Raw genomic sequence first — 24843 nt, 5'->3', positions numbered from 1 at the left:
AGGCGCCCTGCGGGTTGGGCGTTGGTGGCGAGTGGCTGGAGCAGGGGGCCATGGAGACAGGGAAGTGGATACAGTGGGCGTGGCAGCAGGCTGCCGGCCAGGTGAGTGTCCCTGGAGGGCGAGGCCCAGGTGGTGCAGGTAGGCAGGAAAGCCAGCAAAGCTGCCAGGGTGGCAGGTATGCCAACAGCCCCATGTCCATTCTCCCCTCCTTAGGAGTTAAATCGCCACCAGCTCTAAAAACTACATTTCCCAGCCTCCCTTGGCTAGGAGCGGTCATGTGACTAACCTGTGATCAGTGAGTTGTGAGCAACTGTGTTAGGTGGGCTCCTGGGAAGGTGCCTTAAAAGGCAAAGGGGTGTACCCCTCTTCTCCTATCCACCTGTTTGCTTCCTGGAATGGGGATGTGATGGCCGGAGAGTCGCCCTGCATCTGGGTCTGTGAGGATGGAGACCCAGCCCAGGGATGCTGTAGCAGACAGTGGGATGGATGAGGGTTTCCAAGGACTCTGTAGGTGTCACAGCTGCCTGGGGCTGCGAGCCGCCGGATTTCCCTCACGCAAGAGAACATGAATACTCCTCCAATGTGTCTTCATTTGGATTTTCTCTTTCATGCAGCCAAAGCCAATCCTAATAACAAGGCACCACAGAGTGCCAGCCGGGGCTGGGCACGGAGGGAGGAGGGCAGGGCTGAGTGGTGTGGGGACTGGCATCATGGGCAGAGAGCTCTGCCTCTGTCTGGGCTCAGCTGTTCCCGGACAAGAGCTGGGGTCAGTGGGTGAGGGGAGAGCCCCCCGCAAGGCCTCCAGGGAGTCCTGTATTTGTCTGGGCTCATACCAACAGGGCCTGTGCCTTGCTGGGCAGGAGACAGACATGACAGGCTGTGTTCTGGGATGATGGGAGGATGCGGCCTGCAGCCAGGACTGGCCCAAGGAGCCTGAGGAGGGACCGTCCCAGAGTGCACTTGGATCCCGCCCGAACTCCACAGTGGGACCCCATGGTGGGCGGGGGGCCATGCAGAGAGGCTGGGAGAACCAGCACTCACCTCTGCCTCTAGCTCAGGCCGGGAGTGCCCAGGCCTGGAGGTCTGAGCACCACAGAGGCACTGAGCCGACTCCCAGGGAGGCTGTACCGGGTCCACCTAGTGCTCTCCTCCTTGCCCTCCGAGGGCTGTGAGGCAGCAGGGCCCTGAGCCCAGCAAGATGGGCTTGGGCTGATGGGCTGGCCTTCTCTGGCCTGTCCTCCCCAGCTCCCAGGAAGGGGACGCCTGTCCTCCCCAGCGCCCAGGAAGTGGGCGCCTGTCCTCCCCAGCTCCCAGGAAGGGGACGCCTGTCCTCCCCAGCTCCCAGGAAGTGGGCGCCTGTCCTCCCCAGCTCCCAGGAAGGGGACGCCTGTCCTCTCCAGCTCCCAGGAAGTGGGCGCCTGTCCTCCCCAGCTCCCAGGAAGGGGACGCCTGTCCTCCCCAGCTCCCAGGAAGTGGGTGCCTGTTCTCTCCAGCTCCCAGGAAGGGGACACCTGTCCTCCCCAGCTCCCAGGAAGGGGACACCTGTCCTCCCCAGCTCCCAGGAAGTGTAGGCTGTGGCTTTCTGCCTGGCAGCCCCTCCAGCCAGCAGGGCTAAGTGCACACTAATGCTCATGATTCAGCGTTAGGCCCAGAGCCCTCTGGAACTTTATGGAGCTCTGGGTCTACTCTGTCAGCTGTCTATCCCCTGGGTGCCTGGCCTCCGTGGTGAGACCTAGAGTGTCCGCACCATCTCCACATCTCCGTTGGATTCAGCAGATTTGAGCCCTCCCCTCCCTGGCGCACTGGCCATGCTGAGCTCTGCCAGCGGGAAGCCCTGCTCTGGGGGCTGACCACCCGGCACGGCTACTTGGCACAAAGCGTCCTGGTGCCAGGGCTGTGTAGGTGCACAGCAGAGTGGGGGCGGCAGGTGGGGTGGCCCCGGAGGGGAAGGAGGCCAGCTGCAGCAGTGGGCAGGGTGGTCCTGGCTACGCCCCACCCCACCCGGCTGCCCGATGGGCGCCGTGGGGGCTGCCCCTCAGCGGCCCTGCACCTGCTAGTGACAGTGAAGCCAGTGAGGGCTCTGTGCACTCCTGCCTCGCTCCCCAGCTCGGCCTCAGCCCTCCCTGGACTGGACAGTGGCCCGCTACCCGGCAGGGACAAGCTCCGAGGGCTCCATGGCTCCTGGCACACGGAGGGGGGCCGCTCGCCTAGGGAAGGCGCCCGGGCGCAGCCAGCTTCCTCCGCGGCGCAGGGCCCCGGAGCGCCGGGCATCCTGCTCCACCCAAGCGCCCAGAGGCTGCCGCGGGGCCCTCTCAGCCCAGGCTCCCGCGCCGCCGCCTCTCCCCTCCCGGTTGCCAGGGCGCCGGGAGCCCGGTGGGGAGCACGGCCGCGAGTCGTCGGAGAGGTGTGGGCTCAGGGCCAGAGCGCTGGGCGCCCCGGGGGCCTGGCTTGCGGGCAGCTCCGGCGCTCTGGGGCAAGCCGCTCAGCCCGGGGAGCCGCCCGGGGTCATCCCTGCCGGGCCTGGGGGCTCCCGAGTCCGACGCGAGCCGCCCGCCCCGGCCCGGTGCCCTGGGTGCGGGGGGCCCTGGTGGGCGCCCGGGGGGCAGTGCTGCTCCCAGCCCCGTCCCCCGCCGGCTCGGTCCCCCCGGGCTTCCCTAAGGCTGCGCGGAGGGGGAAAGGGCGTCCCTGAAGGCCCGGGTCGGGACGGGGAAGGGGAGACGCGGGACCGGGACGCTAGGACAGCAGCCGCAGCGGCCCGGCCCCGGGCGCCGCGGTGGGGGTGGGGGTGGGGCAGGCGCCCCCGGAGGGCGCAGTCCGGCCAAGCGACCCCCAGCCGGTGGGCACATGGGGTCCGACAGCCCGGGGCGCCTCGGGCGCGGCAGCGCGGGAGCCTGAGGGGACGCAGTGCAGCCTCCTGCGGTTTATTGATTGAGTAAAGTTCAGCAAAGTGCTTCCGAGCGGCCGAGCCGGCCCCGACGCGTACAGTCGTTTATAAAGGTAAAACTCCCCTGCGGCAACCGGCTGTCTACGGAGCGCCCAGGGGAGGCCTCCCGGAGCCCGGTCCCGGGTCCCGCCGCGCTCAGAGGTGCGGCGCATAGAAGGCGGGCGCGCCGTAGGTCTGTGAGCCCAGCACGAAGGGCGACAGCACCGCCGGGCTGGACAGGAAGGGCAGCTGCGCGGCGCACACCAGGCCGCCGGGGCCGTGCGCCGGGTACCCCGCGGGGCCGTGCATGGCGAGCGGCGCGCCCATGGGCGGTGACGGGCTGAGCGGGCTGAGGCCTCCGGGCAGCCCGGCCCCCGGGCCCGCGCCGGGTCCCGGAGCCCCGCCGCCGCCGGTCGGGGCGCTCGTGTCGGCGCCCGGGTTCTGCTTCTTCCACTTGGTGCGCCGGTTCTGGAACCAGATCTTCACCTGCGTCTCGGTGAGGCTTAGCGACAGCGCCAGGTTGAGGCGCTCGCACACCGACAGGTAGCGGGTCGCCTTGAACTTGTTCTCCAGAGCCACCAGCTGCTCGTAGGTGAAGGCGGTGCGCGCGCGCCGCGGCTTCCCGGACTTGGAGTCGGAGCCCGTGCGCTTCCGCTTGGGCTTGGTGGCCGCCGCCGCGCCCTGAGGGGGGGTCCCCGCGCCCCCTGCCGCCGCCGCCGCCGCCGCCGCCGAGGCTCCGGGCGGGCCCGGGGCTCCGGGCGAGCTCCCGCGGGGGCCGGGGGCTGCCGCCTCCTCCACCGCGCTGGGGGGCGCCTCCGCCTCGGCCGCGCCCGGGCAGCCCGACCCGCGGGCCGCGAGGCCGCCGCCGCCTCCCCGCGCCTCCTCCGCGCCGCGCGCCGTCCCCGCGTCGGGAGCCCCGTCCTCGTCGTCGTCGTCGTCGGGCGCCTCGTCCCCGCTGTCCGCGCTCGGGCTGCGGCCGCCGCCGCCGCTGCTGTAGCCGCCGGCCTCGGCCTCGTCCGCCTTGTAGGGGTCGCCGGCGTCTGCGGGCGAGCGGGCCGGGAGGACACACAGTTAGGACGCGGCGCCCTGCCCGCGCTCGGCCCCGCGCTCCCCGCGCCCCGGGAAGGGGGCCCCCCTGCTGCTCCGCTGCTCCTCTCGGGGATCGGCTCCCTCCCCGCTTCCTCCGGGGCGGGGTCGTCCCGCGTCCCTCGTCCCCCGTCCCCCGTCCCTCCGCGCCTCCCTCCCCGGCCCGCCTCTTCCCGCCGCTCCGAGCCTCCCGCAGCAGGTCTCCCGGGCCGGGCCGGCAGGGCCGCGGGTTTACCGCGGGCTGAGAGCTCCGATCGATCCGCGGGGCAGATACAAACTTAATTAAACTCATTTTGTGTAATGTACAAACTAGTTAACGGCCATTTAATTTATTTCGGCGTATATTACCCTCCAATTACGGAAAGGCGTGGACCGGCCAATTACCGGGCATTTGAGAGCCTGCTGCCAGCGGCCAGTGGTGGGGCTGGACCGGCTGCACGGAGGGGACTTCGGGAGACCCAACTGGCTGCCCTGGCCCCCGTTTCCAGCTCCAGCCGCCGGTCCCGGCTTCGCAGCCCTCCCCACTCGGTGGAAAGCCCCGCCAACCTGGGTCCTACCGGAGGCTCTGGCCTGGAGGTTCCGGCCTGGGCAGTGCTAGGTCGGGGGGCTGTCCCGGCTAGGCCCAATCTGAGCAGCAGCCCTAACCGTCCAAGCAGAGGCCCCTGAGGTGGCTGCATTTCTAGCGTGGAAAATTTGGAAGGCAGGCTATCCTACGCAGGGCCTGGGAGCGCGTCTATAACGACTGTACCCCCACAGGTGGTGGCACCACTAGGAGAAAAGCCAGGGCATGTGCCCAGCATGGTGCTACCCAGTCCGGCTCCAAGGCCCCGACTCTTGAGTCAGGTTGGCATCAAGAACCTCGTGAATAAATGTCAAACTGGGTGCTAGCGCACTTATCCAGGACACCTGCAGAGGTTGCAGGGAAGTCGGCAGGGCAGATGGGCTGGCCCCCCGCCCGCACCCCTTAGCAGGAGCAGGGGCTATCCCCTAGGATGGCCCTGAGAACACCTGGCCAGCCAGCTTTGCCATGTCGGGAGTAGTCTGAGGAGGAAAAGGGCCTGACCTGGCTCCCTCCCTGAACCTGTGAAAGACAGGGCCTTCCGCTGGGATGGGCCCCCAAGCTGGTGGAGGCTCTGGGTGGAGACTCCGGGAACCCTGGCTAGGCCAAAAGCGGGAAGGGTTCCCCTTCAGCCAGCCTGGGTTTGCTCTTCCTTCACGTCAACCCCACCTGGAGCTGGCGAGCCCAGGCACCCCAGGCCCCTCTGCCCCAGCACAGCAGCCCCAGCCCTGTCCACCCTGCACTCCCATCCCTGCTCCTGCTCCGCGGAGGGGCTGGGAAGTTGCTGGGAGGAAGGGCCGGAGGAGGGGGCACCAAAAGCAATCAGGAGCCGGTCGAATGCAATTCTCGATCAATAGCGGCCCCTAATAAGTGTAATAGGTTTTAATCGAGTAATTATCCGAATTTTGACCCTATAATTTAGATGTTCGGGGGGAGTTTGCAAGGTGCTTGAAAGAGATATGCATGCTGCCGTAATGGGATATCGACCGGGCCGGGGGCGCGGGCCGCCCCATTACCGGCCGCTTTCCGCCGCTAAGCACATTTCCCCTTAACTGTAATCGAAGGGATTTAATTGTTTTTCCAGAGATAACCAGCGTTTTGTCACAATTAGTCTGATTTGTCCAAAAAAAAAAAAAAAAAGGAGAAGGAGGAAAGAGGGAGGGAGGCCTCCGGCGGCCGCGGTGGGGGCGGGGAGGTCACGGGCCCGCCGCCTCGCAGGTCCCCTCCTCCTCTGGCACCAACTGCCTTCCAAGGCCGGCCCTGCAGCCCCGAAGCCCCGGGACCGGCCCGGGCGGAGCCATCCCGGGAGGCGCGGCACGGGCCCCGGAGTCCGGGTCGGACGGAGCCCCGCGCGCTGCGAACTTTGCACCGAGCCTCGGCACACCGCCGGCCCGGCTCGCCGAGGGGCCCGGGAGCGTGAACGCATAGATGCGGCCCGGCTCCCGGCTCCCGCGACCGGAGCGGGCCGCGTCCTACTCACGCGGCGGCTCAGCTCCGGCGGCGGCTCCAGCTCCTCCTCCCGCGGCGGCGAGGGCGCGGCGCTCCAGCTCCTCTGCGCGCGGCGGGCGTCCCGGGGCAGCGGGGGCCGGGGCGCACGGGGCCGGGGCGCACGGGGCGCACGCGGCGGGCGCCACGGGGCCCAGAAGCACACAGCGGCGTCTTCTGCTGTTGAACTTGTTGGGGTCCAGAATGTCCAGCACCGAGAAGGAGGTGGGGCGCGGCGGCGGGCCAGGCCGGGCCGCCCCGGCCCCTTCGGGCGCCGCGGGCACCGTGTCGCTGGCGGCGAGCGGCGGGGGCCCGGCCCGCGGGAAGGCGGGCAGCTCGGCGCGCCCGTCCATGGTGTCCCGGGCGGCGGCGGCGGCGGCGGCGGCGGCGGCGGCGGGCGCGGGCGGTGCGGGCCCCGGGCCGGGCCCGGGCGGCGGCGGCTGCAGCGCGGGGCCGTCCCCGGGAGCCGCCGGGCCGCTGGCGCTCATGCCGGCCTCCCGCCGCTCCGGCCGCTCGGGCCCCGGCGGCTACTGGGCTCCCATCCCCGGCGGCCCTGGCGCCGCCGCACGATCTGGCGCAGGCGGCCGCGGCCCTGCCGGCTCTCGGCGCCGTGCCCCGCGCTCCGCCGCTGCTGCCCGGCGCTGCCTCCGCCGCCGCCTCAGGCGCCCGCCGCGCCCGGCCCGCGCATTTATGGCGGCCCCGCCGGCGGCGCCCACGCGCCCACACGCCGCACACACGTGCGCCCGCAGGCGGCCGCGGGGCTCCGCCGCCCTCGTTAGCGCGCGCGCCTAATTGGTTGCGAACGGCCCCGGGCGAAGGAGGCGGGCCCCGCGCGGGACACACGGACGGAGCCCCGGGCCCGACCGACAGACGCTCAGCCGGGAGCCCGAGTGCGGGCCGCCAGCGGCTGTCGCGGTCGGCGGCGCGTCGCTGCGCCTCCGCTCGTCCAGAAACGGTGCGCCTGCCTCCTGGGCGGAGGGGGAGGAGACAGCCCTGGCTTTTAAATAATTGCGGGATCAATCGGCGGAGGGGCCGCCGAGGCCCCGGGGCGCACGGGCGGGCGAGCGCTAAGACTCGGCCGGGACATCCCGGCGCGGGACGCGGCGCCCAGGTGGCCCCTCCTCGGCCTGCAGGCGCGCGGTCCCGGCCCTCGGGCGGCCCCTCGGCGGCTGGGGCGGGGGTGGGGGAGGTCGTGGGGCAGACTCTGGGTGTCTTCCGCGCGGTCCGTGCACCTCGGTCGCGCCTCTCCCGGTCGCTCCTCTCGGGGCCTCCTCTCGCGGCTCTGTCCCTGCGGCCCCTCCCGCTCCCGCCCCCTTCGCGTCGTCAAACTGGGGCCCGGCCTTGTGTCCCCGCGAGGGGCGGGGCCGGAGGCCCCTGGGTCGCTCATTAGTAGTGGTATCGAAAATGAGAGAGGCTGGACGGTCCTCCCGCCCCCGCCCCCGCCCCCAATCGGGGACCGAGGAAGCGTACGGACAGCAGGCGGCCTACGTACAGATCGATACCCTTCAGGTAGGGGGACACATGGCGGCAAACTCCTGCACCCCCGCGCGCGGAGACTTGAGAAGCCCCTCGGTCCCGGTCTCTGTTTGTGCATATTTATCTACAGCTGCGACTGTTTGCCCCGCCCGGGCCCGGCCCTCGCCCTCGGAGGGACCGGCCAGCGTCCGCGTCCGAGGGTAAGCCCCTGGCTGCTCTCGCAGCGCCCTTCCTGGTCCCCGCCGCTGGTGGGACCCAGGTGGGAGCCGGCGGTGGGGGCGCGCATGCGGGGGTCTTCAGGGCGTGAGACTGTCTCTGACGGCCGTGAGTGTGCACGCAGGCGTGTGCACGAGCAGTGTGCGCGCCACCCGACACTGCGGTCCCCGGAGCCTGCTCCACACACAAGGACGGGTCCTTTGCAATTACCGCGGGCAATGATCCTTTGGAAGCAGAAATTAAAAGTTGGGAGAAATAATGGGGGACCAATCGGCTGTAATTTGGGCCAACCTCGGACATGCTGAGCCTCAGGGAGGCTGGGACTGAGGGGGGGAGGTAAGGCCTCCCCTCTCCCAGCCCGTCCCCTCCCCCCGCACACTGGTCCATCCCGAGATTCTAATCAGACCCACAACACTGTGTCCTTCCTTGCCAGGACTTGATTATTCTTTATCTTTAAATTATAAATCACCTCTGGGGGAAGGAGGGTGGATAATCTCTCATCACAGGGAGGTAATTATCTCCTTCCCGCCCCCACCTTCCTGGCGGGACTCTTGGGCTCTCTCTGCCCCTCCCCCAGCTAAGTTTGAATATAGATGTGCACACACACACACATATACATACACACTCATTCAGCAGCACGCGCCACATACAATCTCAGATTCATTCATGAGCACCTGGGCACACCGTGTCAGGCGCATGATTCACAAACGCATTCACCACCCTGCAGCGGGCCTCAGCAGCGCCCACCAGCTCTGTTCTGGTCTTGGTTCCCTCTTTATTCTTTCCACGAGGACAGCACTCAAGGCCCCTACCTGCCCCTTTCCCACGCCAGGCATAGCATGAAGTGCCCTCGGGCAGGTCCCAAGTGCAGACCTCTGACCTGTCTCTGGGTGGCTGAGTTCCAATGTGACCTAGAGCATCACAGCCCCTCATGTGTGCTCACACTCCATGCCACACAGGACCTGTCCCTATCTACCACCAGTCACCACGGGAGGTACAAATATGGCAGTCACTGGGTGGGCAGGTGCTGGGTGTGTGATCTCACCCCCATTATACACCCCCATTATATACACCTGCAGGTGAGAAAGAGAAGCATGAGGCCTCTTGGTACATCTTTCCTTCAACACAAACACACAAAATGAAGTTTTATATAATGTAGATGTAGCACAATGTATGGTATCACTAAAACATAGTAAGTAGAATACAGTATATTAAGTATGATACGTAATAAACATAATGAAATAACATATTGTAATACACAACCAAACATATTCACACAGCACAGTAGGATGTGCTCCCTGCTGAAAGGTGGGGGTTCAGCTGACTTGGACAAAAGTGCCATGACTGTCCTGGAATTTGGAGGTGCCAAGGTTTTCTTCCTTGGTTCTCCTCTCCCCTCTCTTCCCTGCCCTGAATAGTCTAATGGGAATTGCAGCAATCAGAGTAATGAACTGCAGGGTCTGACCCAGGGGAGCAGAGGCAGGGCAACGGGTGTGATGGGAAGCCCCCAGCGCTACAGAGGGGACCTTGCGTCATGTTCCCACGTGAAGAAGAGGTGCTACGTGAGGACAAGAGTCAGAGAGATCATGGCATCTGCTTCTGCCCTCCCCTTCCCCTACCTCTAAGAAACAACCCAAGTCCTGGGGACACACAGCACCCGTTCTACTCTCTCTGATACCTGGGAACAACCCTCCCCTCCCCCCAACCTCAACTCAGAGCATCCAGGGCTATAAAGACGTCCTTTCGCTCCTAATCACAATTGATTGTCAATTAGACCCTCATTTGTGCAATCTTTGCCCATCTGCCATATCGGGTTATCTCCAAGCCACCAGCCTCACTTGCTGGGCCCCAGGTGGGCACTGACAGGTGAAATCAGTGCCTGAGATAGGGATGCCTCTGCCTACCCAGTGGACAGGAGACACCCCTTCATTGCTAAGCCTCCACTCACTGTACATCAGCAGGACCAGATGGGGTCTTCGGCAGGCTGGGGGAGGGGCTGCACAAAAGCAGGAAACAAATGGAACAAGTGTAGAAATCTGAAGGAGGGTTTGGTTGTAAAAAGTCTGAGAAGTGATGGGGGGGGCGGAGGGGAGTAGTGGGTGAGGGCTGTGATTATGCAGAAGAGGAAGGGGAGGTGTTTGGGAGAGGGATTGTGGAATGCTGAGCATCCAGCCCTTTCAATCCATGGCCATATGCTCTCCTCAGCATCAATTTTTTGGAATTTTGGAGTGCAAAAGAGCAGGAAGGGTGTCCTGCCACTGCCACTAACTTATGTGTTTAGGGGGCCTCCTTTCTTTTGCACCTGGAGAGCTTTACTGGACGGGGTGGAGGGGCAGCATGTTCTGGAGTCTTCGGGGCATGTGGATGGATAACCCTCACTTTGTATAATGTTTGCTTCATACAAAGCACACCCCACCGCAGACTGCCCAGGGGCCTCCCAACATCGCTGTCAAAGATGCAGGGAAGGGACTGTCACCCCCATCTACAATTAGTTCTGACTCCTTGCGTCCATATTGGGTCCTGCTGATGGTATAGTGCTGGCTCTGAACGGGCCAACCTCCTGTGCACCTGTGGGAAGGATACAGGAGGTAGAGGCGGAGAAGGAGAACAGAAGGCTTCTCCTTTTGCTCCCTTTGACTCTCCACCCGCTGGACTCCATGGTGAACTCTTTTGCTCACCCAGAGTTTGGAAAACAAGAGGGGGACTTTCTCTGCTTATTGACTTCTTTATTTATCTTCTTAAAATATAACTCTCCTGAGGTCTTTTGATTTCTCAAACAAAGGTATCCCACACTCAGAACAACAGAGAAGAAAGGAAATACCGGCGGCTGGCTGCGCCTGCGGACCGCACAGCCGCGGCACCAGGGCCATCCTCGGATCCATGGAGAGCGCCAAAGCACGTCAGCACCACGGACAGCGCACCCAGGCTGCGCCTGCGCCCGCGGTCAGCACCGCGGACAGCGCAACAGCGTCCTGGCGTCTCCGCTCTCCCTGGTTATCACCCCGCTGTGACATCTGCGCCCGTCCTTGGCTGTCTTCCTCATACTCTGGGACACCCCAAAGGAGGAAGACGGCGGCAGATTGTGTGTGGTGTGGCGTCATGGCACAGTGTATGCTATGCCCCAGTTCATTCACCATGGCCAACCAAAAGGCCAGATTTTTACGAGGTTTTCACTGCCTGGATTTGAATGCTTCTATTTGTAAGCTTCGATGAGAGTTCAAAGATGATAAGCACTGTAGCGCTGGGCCTGGTTCCTGGCAAGGGGTAAGTCAAATGCAAAGGTGAGGTTTAAATCCTTTCAACTTAAAAACAAAATCCCAAATCATCAAAACGGAGAGTCGGGCTGTGGAATCAGGGGTGCTATGTGCAAAGAGTAGGGCACCCAGCTCCCATGTCAGCACTGGGAAGGAGGCGGCCAGCTTCCTCTCTTGGCCTCGGAGGACATCCTAGCTCCAAAGGGTTTTCTGACCAGAGGGTAGGACAGAGGTGAGGATTACCACCTCACAGATGGTGAATGGGGGATGAAGAGGATTGATCTCATGCTCAATGTCATCCAGCCAGGATGTGGTGGAACTCTGATGTGAATGCTGTGTCCTACTGATGCCAGCATTCTTAATGTGCAAAGCGACAGATAATCAACCACCAGGTGCCAAAGGGAAGGCAGTCCAGGTGGGGTGCCTGGAAGGGTCCTGGCCGCTGCAGGCTCTCCCTCTTCAGAATGCCCCCTGTTGCCTTTGGTCTTTCAGCTGCTTTGCTCGTCCTTCTTACAGGGGCAACAAGGATGTCCAGGTTCAGTCATACCCAGGATGGCCACCTTCCATCCCTGTGATCCCACAGTCCTGTCAGTACCCAAGGTTTCAAGTGCAGACATTCTTGCCCTCAGTAATCACCATAGTCGTCTGGGCTTTCTATGGATTTTTTACCCAGGGGAATGCTCTAAGCCCTGCTTGGAGGTGAATGGTCAGAAGACTCCTGGTGTCGGGGCATCTGGGGATGCCCTGAGCACAGAGTGTCAGAGTTTCCTGCTGTTGACTGCCTCCACTTCGCACTGCGTCTGCCACAGCCTAGCCCTCCAGTGTACTCTTCATCATTCTAAAGCACAAATCAGATCACACTCCACATCCAGAAACATCAGAAGGTTCCCATGGTCCAGGGCCAGCATCTGGGCTCTGCAGACCAGCATCAAGGACTTCCTGACTGGATCCTGTAGGCTGTCCTGCACAGTCCCTACACCTGCACCCTGTAGTTCCTGAGCCTGATGGTCAACCTGCTGTGTGCCTACACCTGCAGTTGCTTCTTTCAGCCATGCCCTTGGCCATTTGTTCACACAAATCATTCCTACTTACCTTAGTGGCAACAGCACCCAGGAGGCATCTGATTTTCCCACAGAAAGGTAGGTGCCATCCTGAGTGTCCGTCCAAACCTTGAGCTTCATCCTGTCATGTTTTAACACACCATGCTACATTTATCTGTTCACTTATGGTTCTGGCTCCAGACTGTGGACTCCTGGACATTGTGTGTGTCTCACTTTAGCTCTGTGTCCCCCATCAAAGTAAAAGCAGAATATAAAATGCAAAAACATGTTTACACTGACAAGGAAAATTGGAAGGCAAAGTGCTGAGGGGGTGGAGAAGAATTTCAGCCCACCCACTCTACTTTCACCCCAGTAGCAGACTGGTCTGACTTCCTGCTCTAGCTCTCTGACTCATCCTATTCTCTGAATAGGGAAATGTCCCTGGCTGGGGAGTCAGGGCCCTGGTCACCTTGGCTCTGTCTTCCACCAACAGGGAGTCTAGCACTGATCAATTTTTCTCCTTGGTGTAGTGGATGCAGATGGTGTCCTGCCCGGAACCCTGCCCAGCACCCTACTCAGATCCCTGCCCAGATCCTTTACCAGACAGCCATCCAGATCCTTGTCCAGATTCCTACCCCTACTGCTAAGAGCGGAGGGGCTCAAGTTCACACCCATAAGCTACTCAGGGGAACTGTCCCTGGCTGATGGGAGACTCATTCCCAGAGACACCTGGGGAGGGGGCGCCCCTCCTTGAGGGGTAGATAGCTGTCAGGATTTATGCTCCAGGGCTCCCTGCAGATCAGGCCAAGGCAGGACTTCACCAGAAGGCATCCTTGCTCCGCCCTGTCCCTACTTTTCCTGCCTGGCCGCTTGGATTTCTCCTACCACAGTGAACTCAGGTCCCTGAAGGTGTGCCTGTGACTCTGCCTGGGTCCCACCAGGGGGTGACAGGTTGGGATGGGGTGGAGGTTGACCTAGGAAGTCCCTTGTCCAAGAGAGGGATTATCCCCCTGCAGTGCAGAGTGTCTCAGTGCACAGCTTAATTCAGGAGTCTGGATGTGTCTGTGGACATATGGATATTTACAGTGATGCTTCTTGTCCCTCACTCCCCTGCTCCTCCAGCCCCATCCAACTGGAAAAACTCTAATTAAATCAGAAATGTCATAGATTGGATAATTTAACCACAGTTTTTCTTTCCCTTCATCCTCTTACTCAGCCATGGCCTTCTAATGGGGAAAGTAGACTTCCCAGCCATTGAAAGTATGCTTTGGCCACATGACCTGCAGTGGGCAGAAGTGACCAGGAGCCAGTTCAGAGCTCAGACCTTAAAAGCATCTGCATTTCTGGCCCTTACAGCTTTCCTTCTTCTCTGTGAAGAGAACATATTCCAGACACTCTGGTTCCCTCAGCTGGGACTAGGAATAAAGTTCTGGAGCCCACCTGATGAGCCCAGTGGGGGTCAGCCAATGGCAGCTGATCATGGGTCACAAACAGGAAATGGGTGATAATGGCCATGGACCCCTGAGAGCTTTGGGGCTGTTTGTTACACATCAGTGTTGTAGCAGAAACCTGGCTGATATAAGTGGGGCACCTTACCGCCCATGGCATCCTAGAGTTAAGAAGATGCAGCCTTAGCAGTACCCACCCATTTCCCTGTTCACATCCCTCTTTCCTGGCTCTCCTGCCTCAGTTTCTGTGACCAGACTCTGTGTGTCCACCAGTTGACCCCTTCACTGCTTACCCATTACACAGTCACAAGACTCTTTCCCAGACATCTCTACAAGCACCTAGTCTCAGGTACCGGTGTTTTCCCCCACTGCACATCCCACAGAGGGCTCATTCCTTCATCCACCAGGCATTCAGCTACTCTCCATGGCACACCTCTGACAGGGTGGACCCTGTGGTGGGCACGGGGGCATAAATGAGAAAGGCAGGCAGGTCTGCCATTAGGGAGGGTGGGCAGTTACACAGTTACCAGGGAGAGTAGGCTGTCCCCAGTGGTCCTTCAGTTTCCACCGAAGGTACCCTGAGGGAGGGAGAGCGGTCATGAGGACAGATGGTTAGGTTAGGCATGGAGGGGATGGCCCTTCCCTAGTCAGGAAGAATGGACATGTGGACCGTGTCCTGGGAAGCTGCTCCACCCAGGGAGGAAAAGGGGACGGGGCACGCGGAGCAGGCGCAGGGTGCGAGGAGGGGCTCCCGCCAGGTACACAGAAGGTGTTCAATAAATGCATTCAGTGAAACTGTTCCTGCACAGCACGCACATTCTACAGCAGAACTCACTCAGGGTCTGGAGGGCGTGTGCGGGGGCGGGCGTCAGGCCGGGTAATGGACTTAATTGAGGTTAATGCCTCTTGCACAGTTCCCTGATTATTAAATTATTATCACACGCGCGCATCATAATTAGAAGTTTGAGTAACACTCCAAGGGAAACCTTGGAGGAGCGATTCTGGAACATTGCTGTCCTGGGCCCTCTGAGGGGCTGCAGAGGAGTGGGGGCGGGGACTGTGGGGCTGGGGACTGAGGTGGGGGTGAGCGCGCGCGTGAGGGGCCAGGGGGAATGGAGGAGGGGCGTGTGGGGTGTGCGCGCCCGCGGAGGGGTCGTGTGCCGGGTGTGGGTGCGGCTGGGGTGGGAGGTGAACGCGCGGGACCCCCACCCGAGGAACCTGCCCCCCCACTACCGGGGCCCCTCCCTTGGGGGATCGTTTGTGTGTGCTGAGGGTCCCCTGCGGCCTGCCTGCTGGCAGCTGCTCTCCGACCCCAAGCGAGCCAGGGTCTGGGGATGGGGCCGCGGTGAGCGCCCCGGCGGGAGGGGCTCCAGGTCGTCCTCTCCTTCTCGGGCTCAGGCTCCCTGCTGACGCCTTTTGGCACGGCCACATCCCGGGGCGCCCTCCCCAAGATCGCTCCTCTGGAACCCCTCGGGGACCTGTCTCTGACCCAGGACACGCAGGTCGAGGATGTGCATATCTGTTGTCCATGCACACGTGTGGCTCTCCTACGTCTGCTCCGTGCGGGGGTGTCCACGTGCCTGCGCGTGTGTGCCCGGGTGTCCACGTGGCCCTGTGCGGGGCGTGTGCCCAGCGTGGCCTGGGGGTCGTCGGGGTGCACGGGCTGGAGCCAGGACTCTCTCTGCGGGTCAGGTCCCTGGAGCCGGCGGCGCAGCGCACTGTGTCGGTCTGGGAGCCTGGCTGCGGGTCGCTGGCCCGTCCTTCCGGGTCCTTCCCCAGCCTCCCCCTGCACGGCTCTGCCCCCCTCCCCCTGCGCGGCTCCGGCTCCGCGGAGGACCTCGGGAAGACGCGGGGCGCGGGGCGGCGGGGCGGGGAGTGCAGGGTCCCTGGGGACAGGCACCAATCTGCCGCCCCTCCCTCCCCTCGAGAGCGGACTCCCTCCCCCTCGTTCTCTCTCGCTTTCCCCTTCCTCTTCTCTATTTATTTTCCTCTCTGTTGCTGAAACATATTGAAGGGGAGAAAAAGCCAACATTAAGATCCAGTGTGAGCCGCGCGGCGGTTTAACGATTTCAAATGAGCCCCGGCGTGGGTGAGGACCTGACAATCCCCGTCAGGATGGCAGATGACGGCTAAAATTACCCCGGAATCAATATTCTCACCGGGTGTCCCGGGCTGATAAGCGCGGCCAAGACAATGTTGACTATTAAAGTCGACAGCTTGAGATATTACACTATTAGTTATGCTATTTTTAATAATCTATAATATTTGGGCTATAATTAATTAATTATACGGGTCAGATAATATCTAGGGCTGGAATGAGGTCTGAAGGACCTATTACGGTGGTAATGAGAAAGGAGAAATCTAATCTGGGGACAGGTGCTGGGAGGGCCGGCGGCCGGATCCTGGTGCTGCTGCCCTCCGTGCTGGCCTCATCCCTGCTGCTGGGCTCCCTCCCAGCCAGGGGTCTTTGGGGTCACGGGCAGTGGGGCTGCTGTAGGGTGGGCCTCTGACCCCAGCTCTGAGTAGCAGAGGGGCGCTTTGCATGTCCCCCTGGGAGGCAGGTACCCCCGTCCCTGGACCCCCACCCGCTTTCCCATCTGTCTCTGCAGTGGGGGCGTGGAGCAGAGGGTTCCCCACTGCTCGGTGCCTAGGCCATGGGTGCCAGGGCTTACCTGTGCCCCTCCCCAATGTCTTCTAGCTGATACCCAGACAACAAAATCTGAGCCTGTGGCCTTGGTCAGAGAGGCCTCCACCTGCACCCCCCTTATCCCTGGGCTCACCACACCCCTGTCAGGATGCCTGCCTGCTGCTGTGCCCTCAGCCAAGCTCACTGCGGCCCCAGGGCCTCTGCACTGGCCATTCCTTGTCCTGAGGCCAACTTCTCACTGACACTCCTTTCTCCACTCCAGCAGCACCCCCTAAAGGCCCTGGCTCAACTCTACTCCCCAAAGGCTTGCTTTATTTATTTGTTGGTGGAATGGAGGGCTGACAGAGGTGGGTTCTGCGGCTCCTGAGAGTGACCTTCAGTGAACACAGCTGTCCTGTGTGTAAAACCAGGACAGAAACAGTCGTCTGCAGTGAGCTCTGGTCCCTCCTTCTGGCACTGCAGGAAGCCTTGCTCTGGACACTCAGACCGGGGAATGCAGCCCCCTCCCTCCCTGGGGCACTCCACCAAAACCGTGGAATGTGGACTGTGGTTCTCAGGGGTCAGTCTTTGGGGCAGTGGCCCCAGGAGGTGAGTAGGGCTTGGTGCCCAGAAGGGTCCTGGAAGCAGAGTCAGGCTGTGGCTTAGAGATAAGTCTCTCTGCCTCTGCCCAGCAGACAAAGTCCGGGGACCTTGACCCTCTGTGAACTTCCTGACCTCTGCTGGGTTGTCCCCCTCCGTGAGTCTCCATTCCCAATCATTTGGCACCTAGACTATGCCCAGGTGGCCCTGTTGCCATCCCCAACTGCTCATTGTCTAGATTGCCCACTGTGCTGGGCACAGGGTCTGAGGGCTCATGGACCCCAGGAATTTTAGAGATCCTGCCTCCCCTGAGGCAGACAACCCAGGGCATGGTTAGCAGAGAAGCCCAGGCAGCACCAGGCAGAGGCCAACTGGGGGTGAAATGGGCAGGAGCCCCGGGGTGTAGGCTGCAGGGGTGGGGGTGCCACGTAAGCTCCCTATTTACCTGACCAAGCCCTGCTGTAGGGCCATGGGAAGGATCCTGCTATCTCAGTGTTCTTAGACAATCTGTATCTTTTCTGATGATAAAAATGATTTTTTATGCACTTTTCCATGCTCATGGAGAAGTGCAAGGAAGCCAAAACCTCTGTAATCCCGCTGCACAGCCAGACCTCCGTGTGCACCTTGCCTGTTCCCTTGTCCCATGTTTTCTGCTTTCTAAAGACGTGCACGTTGGTGCTGTGTGTGCACTTGGGTTTCTGCTCCTCCCCTCGCGTTGTTGCATCACCGGTACCTCCTGAGGTTGCGCTCCTCCAGAGCTAATTACCACTCAGCTTCAGGTTACTCTAAACACATTGCTGTGTAGACTCCTATTGAGATTTTCATCCTCTCTTTAGGAGTCCCTGGGCTAGTGGTGAGGCCCTGAGTAAATGACCCCAGCAGCACATCACCTGCTGCCAGCACTTCCACGCACAAGGTGGGCAACTCCTCTCTCGCTGGAGTTTACTGGTGAGGATGCACGTTCACCTCAGTGAATACCAATGGTGTGTGCTTTTAATTTTTTGTGACCCACTTTTGTCTCTTTTCCATTTGTTCAACTGTTTTTACTTTTTTTTTTTTAAAGATAGATAGATAGATTGATTGATTGATTGATTCATGAGAGACACAGAGAGAGAGGCAGAGACATAGGCAGAGGGAGAAGCAGGGAGCCCGATGTGGGACTCGATCCCAGGTCTCCAGGACCTGGCCCTGGGCTGAAGGCGGCACTAAACCACTGAGCCACCTGGATTGCCCAACTGTTGGTGTTGTAACAGATTTTTTTTTTTGTAACAGATTTTTAAAAACCCTTTATTGGGGATCCCTGGGTGGCTCAGTGGTTTAGCGCCTGCCTTTGGCGGAGGGCACAATCCTGGAGTCCCGGGATCAAGTCCCTCGTTGGGCTCCCAGCATGGAGCCTGCTTCTCCCTCCTCCTGTGTCTCTGCCTCTCTCTCTCTCTCTCTCTCTCTCTGTCTATGTCTATAATAAATAAATCTTAAAACAAAAACCCTTTATTATAAAATATGTCAAACATACACAAGAATGCAGAGAAGAGCCCTGCCACTGGGGCTTAGTAGGCATCCGCACATGCTGTGACCCCATCTCTCCTCACAGCCACACTTCTCTGTCTGGGGTGTTCTTAGGCCATCTCCACACACCACCTCCCTTCACCTACAAATATTTCAGTGGAGAAAAGGAGATGAAAGGCAAACCCCAAACTGTGCAAACAACACGTGTACCCACCTGGAAACCCCGACTGACCAGCACGCATTCCCAGGACCAGTTGGAGAGGTCAGAGGGTACAACCTATAAAAGGCCAAATTCCTACATACTAGCAATCAATAACTTGAAACTAATTTTTTTTTTTTACAATATCTCCAGGTTCAGGAAGTTCTTTCCTAATCCTAGTTTTCTGAGTTTTTATCATGAACACATGAGTTTATCAAATGTTTTCTCTGCAGGTACAGAGTGTCCCATGGCTCTGTTCTTATAGTGGTCATGGTGATCAGTGATCTATGCTGAGACACTCTTGCATTCTGGGGATGAATCCCATGTGGTCGTGATGTTTTCATTCTTTCTACATGTCTCTGGATTCGACTTGCTAATATATATTTTTTTGACTTGCTAATATTTGTCTGAAGATTTTGCAAAAATGTCCATGGTTCTGTAGCTTCTTGTCCTGTCCTTGTCTCCTGTTGGAATTGGGGGATGCTGCACTCATAAGATGGGAAAGTATTATTTCCTCTATTTTCTTGAAGAGATTATGAAGAGGTTTTGGGGGGGGGTTGTGTTTTTTTAATTTGAAACTATTTTGTAGAATTTTTTAAAAGATTTTATTCATTTATTCATGAGACACACACACACACACACACACAGAAAGAGAGAGGCAGAGACACAGGCAGAGGGAGAAGCAGGCTCCATGCAGGGAGCCTGATGTGGGACTTGATCACGGGACTCCAGGATCAAGCCCTGGCCTGAAGGCAGGCGCTAAACCACTGAGCCACCCAGGGACCCCCTATTTTGTAGAATTTACCAGTAAAACCATCTGGGTTTAGTTTTCTTCTTTGAAAGGTTATGAACTATGAAATCAACTGCTTTAGTAGATAGAGGGTATTCAGGCTGTTGGTGTTTCGTGGGTGAGTTTTAATAGTTTGTGAATTTCAGGCACTTGGTCCATCCATTGAGATGCTGAATCTGAATCTGTGTGCGTGGAGCAGACCCAACTCTTCCTTTTCGTGTCTGTGGGTTCCATGGTAATAACCTCTAGTCCTGCTCTTGGTAATTTGTGTCTTCTCTTATGTCTCTGTCAGTCTGGCTGGAGTTTATTAATGTAATAGTCTTTTCCAAAGAATTAGCTCTTACTTCATTGATTTTATCAAAAAATTTTCTGTTTTTAATTTACTGATTTAGCCTTCATCTTTATTTTTTCCTTTCTTCTTTGTTCTGGCTTTCTTCTGCTCTTCTTTTTCTAGTTTACTAAGGAGAAGCTTGGATTCTTCTTTTCCCATATAGACATTTCCTACTATAAATTTCCCTCTAAGCTCTGCCTTAACTGCACCCCACAAATAATTTTGATACTGAAAACTTTCTTTTCATTTAGTTCAAATGTTTTCCAGTTTCCCCTGAGGTGTTTTCTTGACTTGTGGATTATTTACAAATGCGTTAATTTCTGAGCTTCTAGGGTTCTCTATATTGATTACTACCTTAATTCCATTGTGGTCAAGCACATACTTTGTGTACGTTGAATCCTTTTAAATCTGTTGGGTTGGCTTTATAACCCAGGATCTGATCTTTCTGGAGAATGTTCCTTGGGCACCTGAGAAGGATGTGTATTCTGCTCCTGTTGGATTGAATGTTCGATAATGCCTTTTAAGACCAACTGATGGTGGTGCTACTTCTACCCTCGTGCTGGTTAGGGCTTGTTCTGCTGACACAGAGGGAGAATGACTGAGGTCATAGCCATCATTATGATTTTTTTAAAAAGATTTTATTTATTTATTCATGAGAGACACAGAGAGAAAGAGAGGCAGAGACACAGGCAGAGAGAGAAGCAGTCTCCATGCAGGGAGCCCGACATCGGACTTGATCCTGGGTCTCCAGGATCATGCCCTGGGCCGAAGGCGGTGCCAAACCTCTAAGGCACCAGGGCTGCCCTATGAATTTGTTATTTCAACTTACAGTCCTATCAGTTTTTGTGAAGGTCTATTGTTTGGTGAATGCACACTTTATGGTTATGTAATGTCTCCATTTACTCCCAGTAATTTTCCTTCATCTGATATTAGCGTATATATGCTCATATAGTATATGAGTACAGTGCTTTTTTTTAAAAAAAAGATTTTATTTATTTATTCATGAGAAATGAGAGAGAGAGACAGAGACATAGGCAGAGGGTGAAGCAGGCTCCCCACAAGGAGCCCGATGTGGGACTCGATCCCAGGACTCCAGGATCATGACTTGGACTGAAGGCAGATGCCCAACCACTGAGCCATGCAGGCATCCCACTCTTTTGAATAGTATTTCCACAGTTTATCCTTCTGCATCCTTTAACTTTTAATTTACCTATATAGTTGCATTTAAAGTGAATTTGTGTAGACAGTATGTTGGATTTTTCTCAATCCTGTGTAACAATCTCTGCCTTTTAATTGGTGGTTTAGACCATTGACACTTAATATAATTACTTATGTGTTTGGATTCAAGTCTAACACTGTACTGTTTTTACCTGTTCATCTCATACCTCTCCTTCTCCTTTCTCTTTCATGCCTTCTCTTCATTCATCCTTCCTTCCTTCCTTCCTTCCTTCCTTCCTTCCTTCCTTCCTTCTTTCCTTTTTAGTATCCCACTTCACTGGGTGGGTTGTTTTTTTTCCTCTATGTCTTCTTGTATAATTATGTTTTTAGCAATTGCTCTGGGGATTACAATATAGACGCTGAGCTTGTCATAGCCTGTTTCAACTGACTATTTTGCCACTTGCAGTGGAATGCAGAAAACTTAGTCCTCAAACCACATTTGTCCTCCCTTTTGTAGTTGAAGTTGTCTTGTTATTACACTTGCATACATTCAAAATCCCCAGACAATGCTATAACTTTTGTTTTCAGCCTCCATATGTATGTTAAAGAAGTATGAAGAAAAACCAGTTTCACATAGAGATTTATTACTTCTTTTACTTTGTCCCTAAAGTTTCAAGTTCTCTTCTGGTGCCATTTTCATTCTACCTGGAGAACCTCTTTTAACATTTCTTTTAGGGAAGGTCTGCAAGTGACAAATTCTCTTAGTTTCCCTTCATCAGAGAGTGTCTTTATTTTGCCTTAAATTCTGAAGTATTTTTGCTGGATATAGAATTTTGGGTTGACAGTTTGTTTCTGTCAGTACTTTAAAAAAAATATTATTCCTGGGGCACCTGGGTGGCTCACTGTCAGACTCTTGATCTCACCTCAGGCCTTTTATCAGATTTTGGAAGTTTGAGGCCACTATTTCTTCAAATATTTTTTTCTGCCCTTTCTTCTTTCCTTCTGGGACTCCATGTGGTGCACATCTCAGGACTTCATTCCTTTTTATTGCCCAATAATATTCCATTGTGTGAATACACAACACTTTGTCTGTTGGCAGACATTTAGGTTGTTTCTACCTTTTGCTATTATAACTAATGCTATGATAAACATCTGTGTACAGTTTTGTGTGGACAGATGTTTTCATTTCTCTTGGGTATATATTTAGAAGTGAATAAGTGCTGGATCATGCAGTAACTATGTTTAATCATTTAAGAAACTGCCAAATTGTTTATGAAAATGGCTCCATCATTTTACATTCCCACCAGTACTGTATAAGGATTTCAAATACTTCATATCCTTGTAAACATTTGTTATCTGGCTTTTTGATCTAACCATCCTAGTGGGTGTGCAATATCTCATCGTGGGTTTTAATTTTATTTCCCTGATGATTAATGATGTTGAGCTTCTTTTCATGTGTTTTCTGGCCATTTGTATATGCTCCTTAGAGAGTCTATTCGGATCATTTGCCCATTTTTAAATAAAGTTATTTGGTTTTTTATTATTGAATTTTAAGGATTCTTTGTATATTTAAGATACAAAGTCCTTATTAGTATAGGATTTGAAAATATTTTCGTTCATTCTCTGGGTTGTCTTTCCACTTATTTAGTAGTATCCTTTGAAGCACAAATGTTGAGATACCTGGGTGGCTCAGTGGTTAAGTGCCTTCCTTTGGCTCAAGGCATGATCCTGGAGTCCCGGGATCAAATCCCATGTCGGGCTCCCTGCATGGAACCTGCTTCTCCCTCTGCCTGTGTCTCTGCCTCTCTCTCTCTCTCTCTGTCTCTCATGAATAAATAAAGAAAATCTTTTAAAAAATGAAGCACAAATGTTATTAACTTTGATGAAGTCCAATTTGCTTGTTTTTTCTTTTGTTGCTGGTGTTTTCAGTATCATACTAGAAGTCACTGCCAAATCTGAGACCATGAAAATTTACCCTTATGTTTTTTCCTAAGAGTTTTATAGTTTTGGGTCTTAGATCAAAGATCAAATGGTCTTTGATCCATTTTGAGTTAATTTTTGTATGTGGTATGGAGGAAGGGTCAAGCTACATTCTTTTGCATCTGGATATTCAGTTTTCTCAGCATCATTTGTTCAAAAGATTTTACCCATTGAATGGTGTTCATACCCTTGTTAAAAATCAGTTGACCATAAATGTGTGTTCTCTCTCTTTTTTTTTTAAGATTTTATTTATTTATTCATGAGAGGCAGAGACATAGGCAGAGGGAGAAGCAGGCTCCCTGCAAGGAGCCAGATGTGGGACTTGATCCCGGATTCCGGGATCACACCCTGAGCCGGAGGCAGAAGCTCAACCGCTGAACCACCCAGGCCTCCCACAAACATGTGTTCTTTTTCTGGGTTCTGTCCTAGTCCATCGACCTCTGTCTATCCTTGTGCCATGACAGCATTGTCTTCTTCACCATTGCTTTGTAGTAGGTTTTGAAATTTTATTCTTTTTTTCAGGATTGTTTTGGCTATTCTGGGTCTCTTGTAATTCCAAAAGAATTTTAGAATCAGCTTGTCAATTTGTAAAAAGAGGCCAGCTTGGATTCTGAGAGGGATTGCATTGAATCTGAAGACCAATTTGGGGAGTATTATCATCTTAAAACAATATTTGGTCTTTGACTCCATGAACAAAGGATATCTTAGTATTTATTTATGTCTTCTTTAATTTCAGCAAATGTTTTGTGGTGTTCAGTATAGCAGTGTTAACCTCTTTGGTTAAGTTTATTCCTAAGTATTTTATTCTTTTTGATGCTATTGTAAATGGAATTGTTTTCTTAATTTTATTTTCAGATGGTTTACTCAGACTACAGTTGTAAACTTCATTTCTTTGATTTGCAATTTCATTTCTTTTTTTCTCTCCTGCTAAAAATCTTGTTTCCTAATGACCTTAACATAATTACCTACATGCTTCATCCTATGATATATCTATAATAATTTCAAAATAGTAATGCCAATGTTTCTATTGGCAAGAGGATCTCCAAGTGCAGTTTAAGATTTCTTTTTTTTAAATTTATTATTTATGATAGTCACAGAGAGAGAGAGACAGAGAGAGAGAGGCAGAGACACAGGCAGAGGGAGAAGCAGGCTCCATGCACCGGGAGCCTGACGTGGGATTCGATCCCAGGTCTCCAGGATCGCGCCCTGGGCCAAAGGCAGGCGCCAAACCGCTGCGCCACCCAGGGATCCCAGTTTAAGATTTCTTTATGCAGTTGGGTTTTTTGTTTGTTTGGTCCTTAGAGTAAGTTTCACTGGGCACACGCATAAAAATACTGTGCATTACAGGCACTTAAAATAATTCTTTTTCTGTGTGATAAGTTCATTAGTTCCAGTTTGCTTTAAATTTTTGCGGGTTGATTTTCTCCTTTTTTTAGATAAACTTTTTTATATTGTGTAAAGCTTTTGCATAGCTCCAATGCTGCAGTTACATGATCAAGTACTTTCACAGATGTCTGCCTCCTATCTCATCCCCTCTCCTGTTCTGCATCGACCTGTGTCATGCGTGGTTGTTCACCCTCATGCCCTCTGCCTCCCCACAGCCTCCCTTCCTGCTCCTGGCACCTGCTTAGCAGGGTCTCCCAGGGCCAGTGGGAGAGTGCCCTCATGGGTTCATCAAACGACCCCCCCACCATTCCTCCTGTAACAGGCCTGCATTTGAAGGCTACTATCTTGGTCCTTCAGTAGGTAAGCCACTAGAAAGTAATGAGGATGATGATGACACCGCTGTAGTAAGCATCAGCACTGCCTGGCTGTGGGCTGCCACTCTGCACGAGCAGTGCCTATTCCTTCTATGCACATCACTGTATAGCTCTCGGAAAGTTTCCTGTGTCAGAGGTTCATCCTCAAGGCACTGCTTTCATGCCACTCATTCATCCACTTAAAAAACGGTTCTGGACTCCGCTGGGCCTGGGTACACAGATGATTAGCTATCCTGGGATTGGTCTCAGCCAGTCAGGCTTCAGCTAGAAAGCTGAGGGACTCAAAGGGAGGCAGCGGAGGGGGACACCATGAGGGAGACATGAGATGGTGGTCCAGCAGCCCCCTGCCATCACACTCCCTCCTCCAGGTCTTGTCTCTCAGCCCTAGAGCCTTGAAGCTGTGCGG

General features: G+C 55.9%; 1 protein-coding gene across 1 annotated transcript; it reads right to left on the bottom strand.

Annotated features, from left to right (window-relative positions):
* Positions 1-2915: 2915 nt before the first annotated feature.
* NKX1-1 (NK1 homeobox 1) lies at positions 2916-6541 on the bottom strand. The gene is made up of 2 exons (XM_077860424.1): positions 6049-6541; positions 2916-3963 (listed from the first exon to the last, which is right to left on the bottom strand). The coding sequence occupies exons 1-2, from the start codon at positions 6539-6541 to the stop codon at positions 3080-3082; spliced, it is 1377 nt and encodes a 458-aa protein (XP_077716550.1). The 3' UTR covers positions 2916-3079.
* Between the last annotated feature and the right edge of the window lie 18302 nt (positions 6542-24843).

This window comes from Canis aureus, chromosome 2, assembly GCF_053574225.1.
Source record: "Canis aureus isolate CA01 chromosome 2, VMU_Caureus_v.1.0, whole genome shotgun sequence".
Taxonomy (NCBI): domain Eukaryota; kingdom Metazoa; phylum Chordata; class Mammalia; order Carnivora; family Canidae; genus Canis; species Canis aureus.
Note: the sequence above shows the minus strand (reverse complement) of the source record. Positions and strands in the feature narration are given on the sequence as shown.

What these genes read in the sequence shown, in the direction of transcription:
- NKX1-1 (XM_077860424.1), bottom strand. Translation starts at nt 6,541, where the DNA reads ATGAGCGCCAGCGGCCCGGCGGCTCCCGGGGACGGCCCCGCGCTGCAG. An exon ending in CGCCGGAGCTGAGCCGCCGC is followed by an intron (nt 3,964 to 6,048) that starts GTGAGTAGGACG and finishes GCTCGCCCGCAG; the next exon opens with ACGCCGGCGACCCCTACAAG.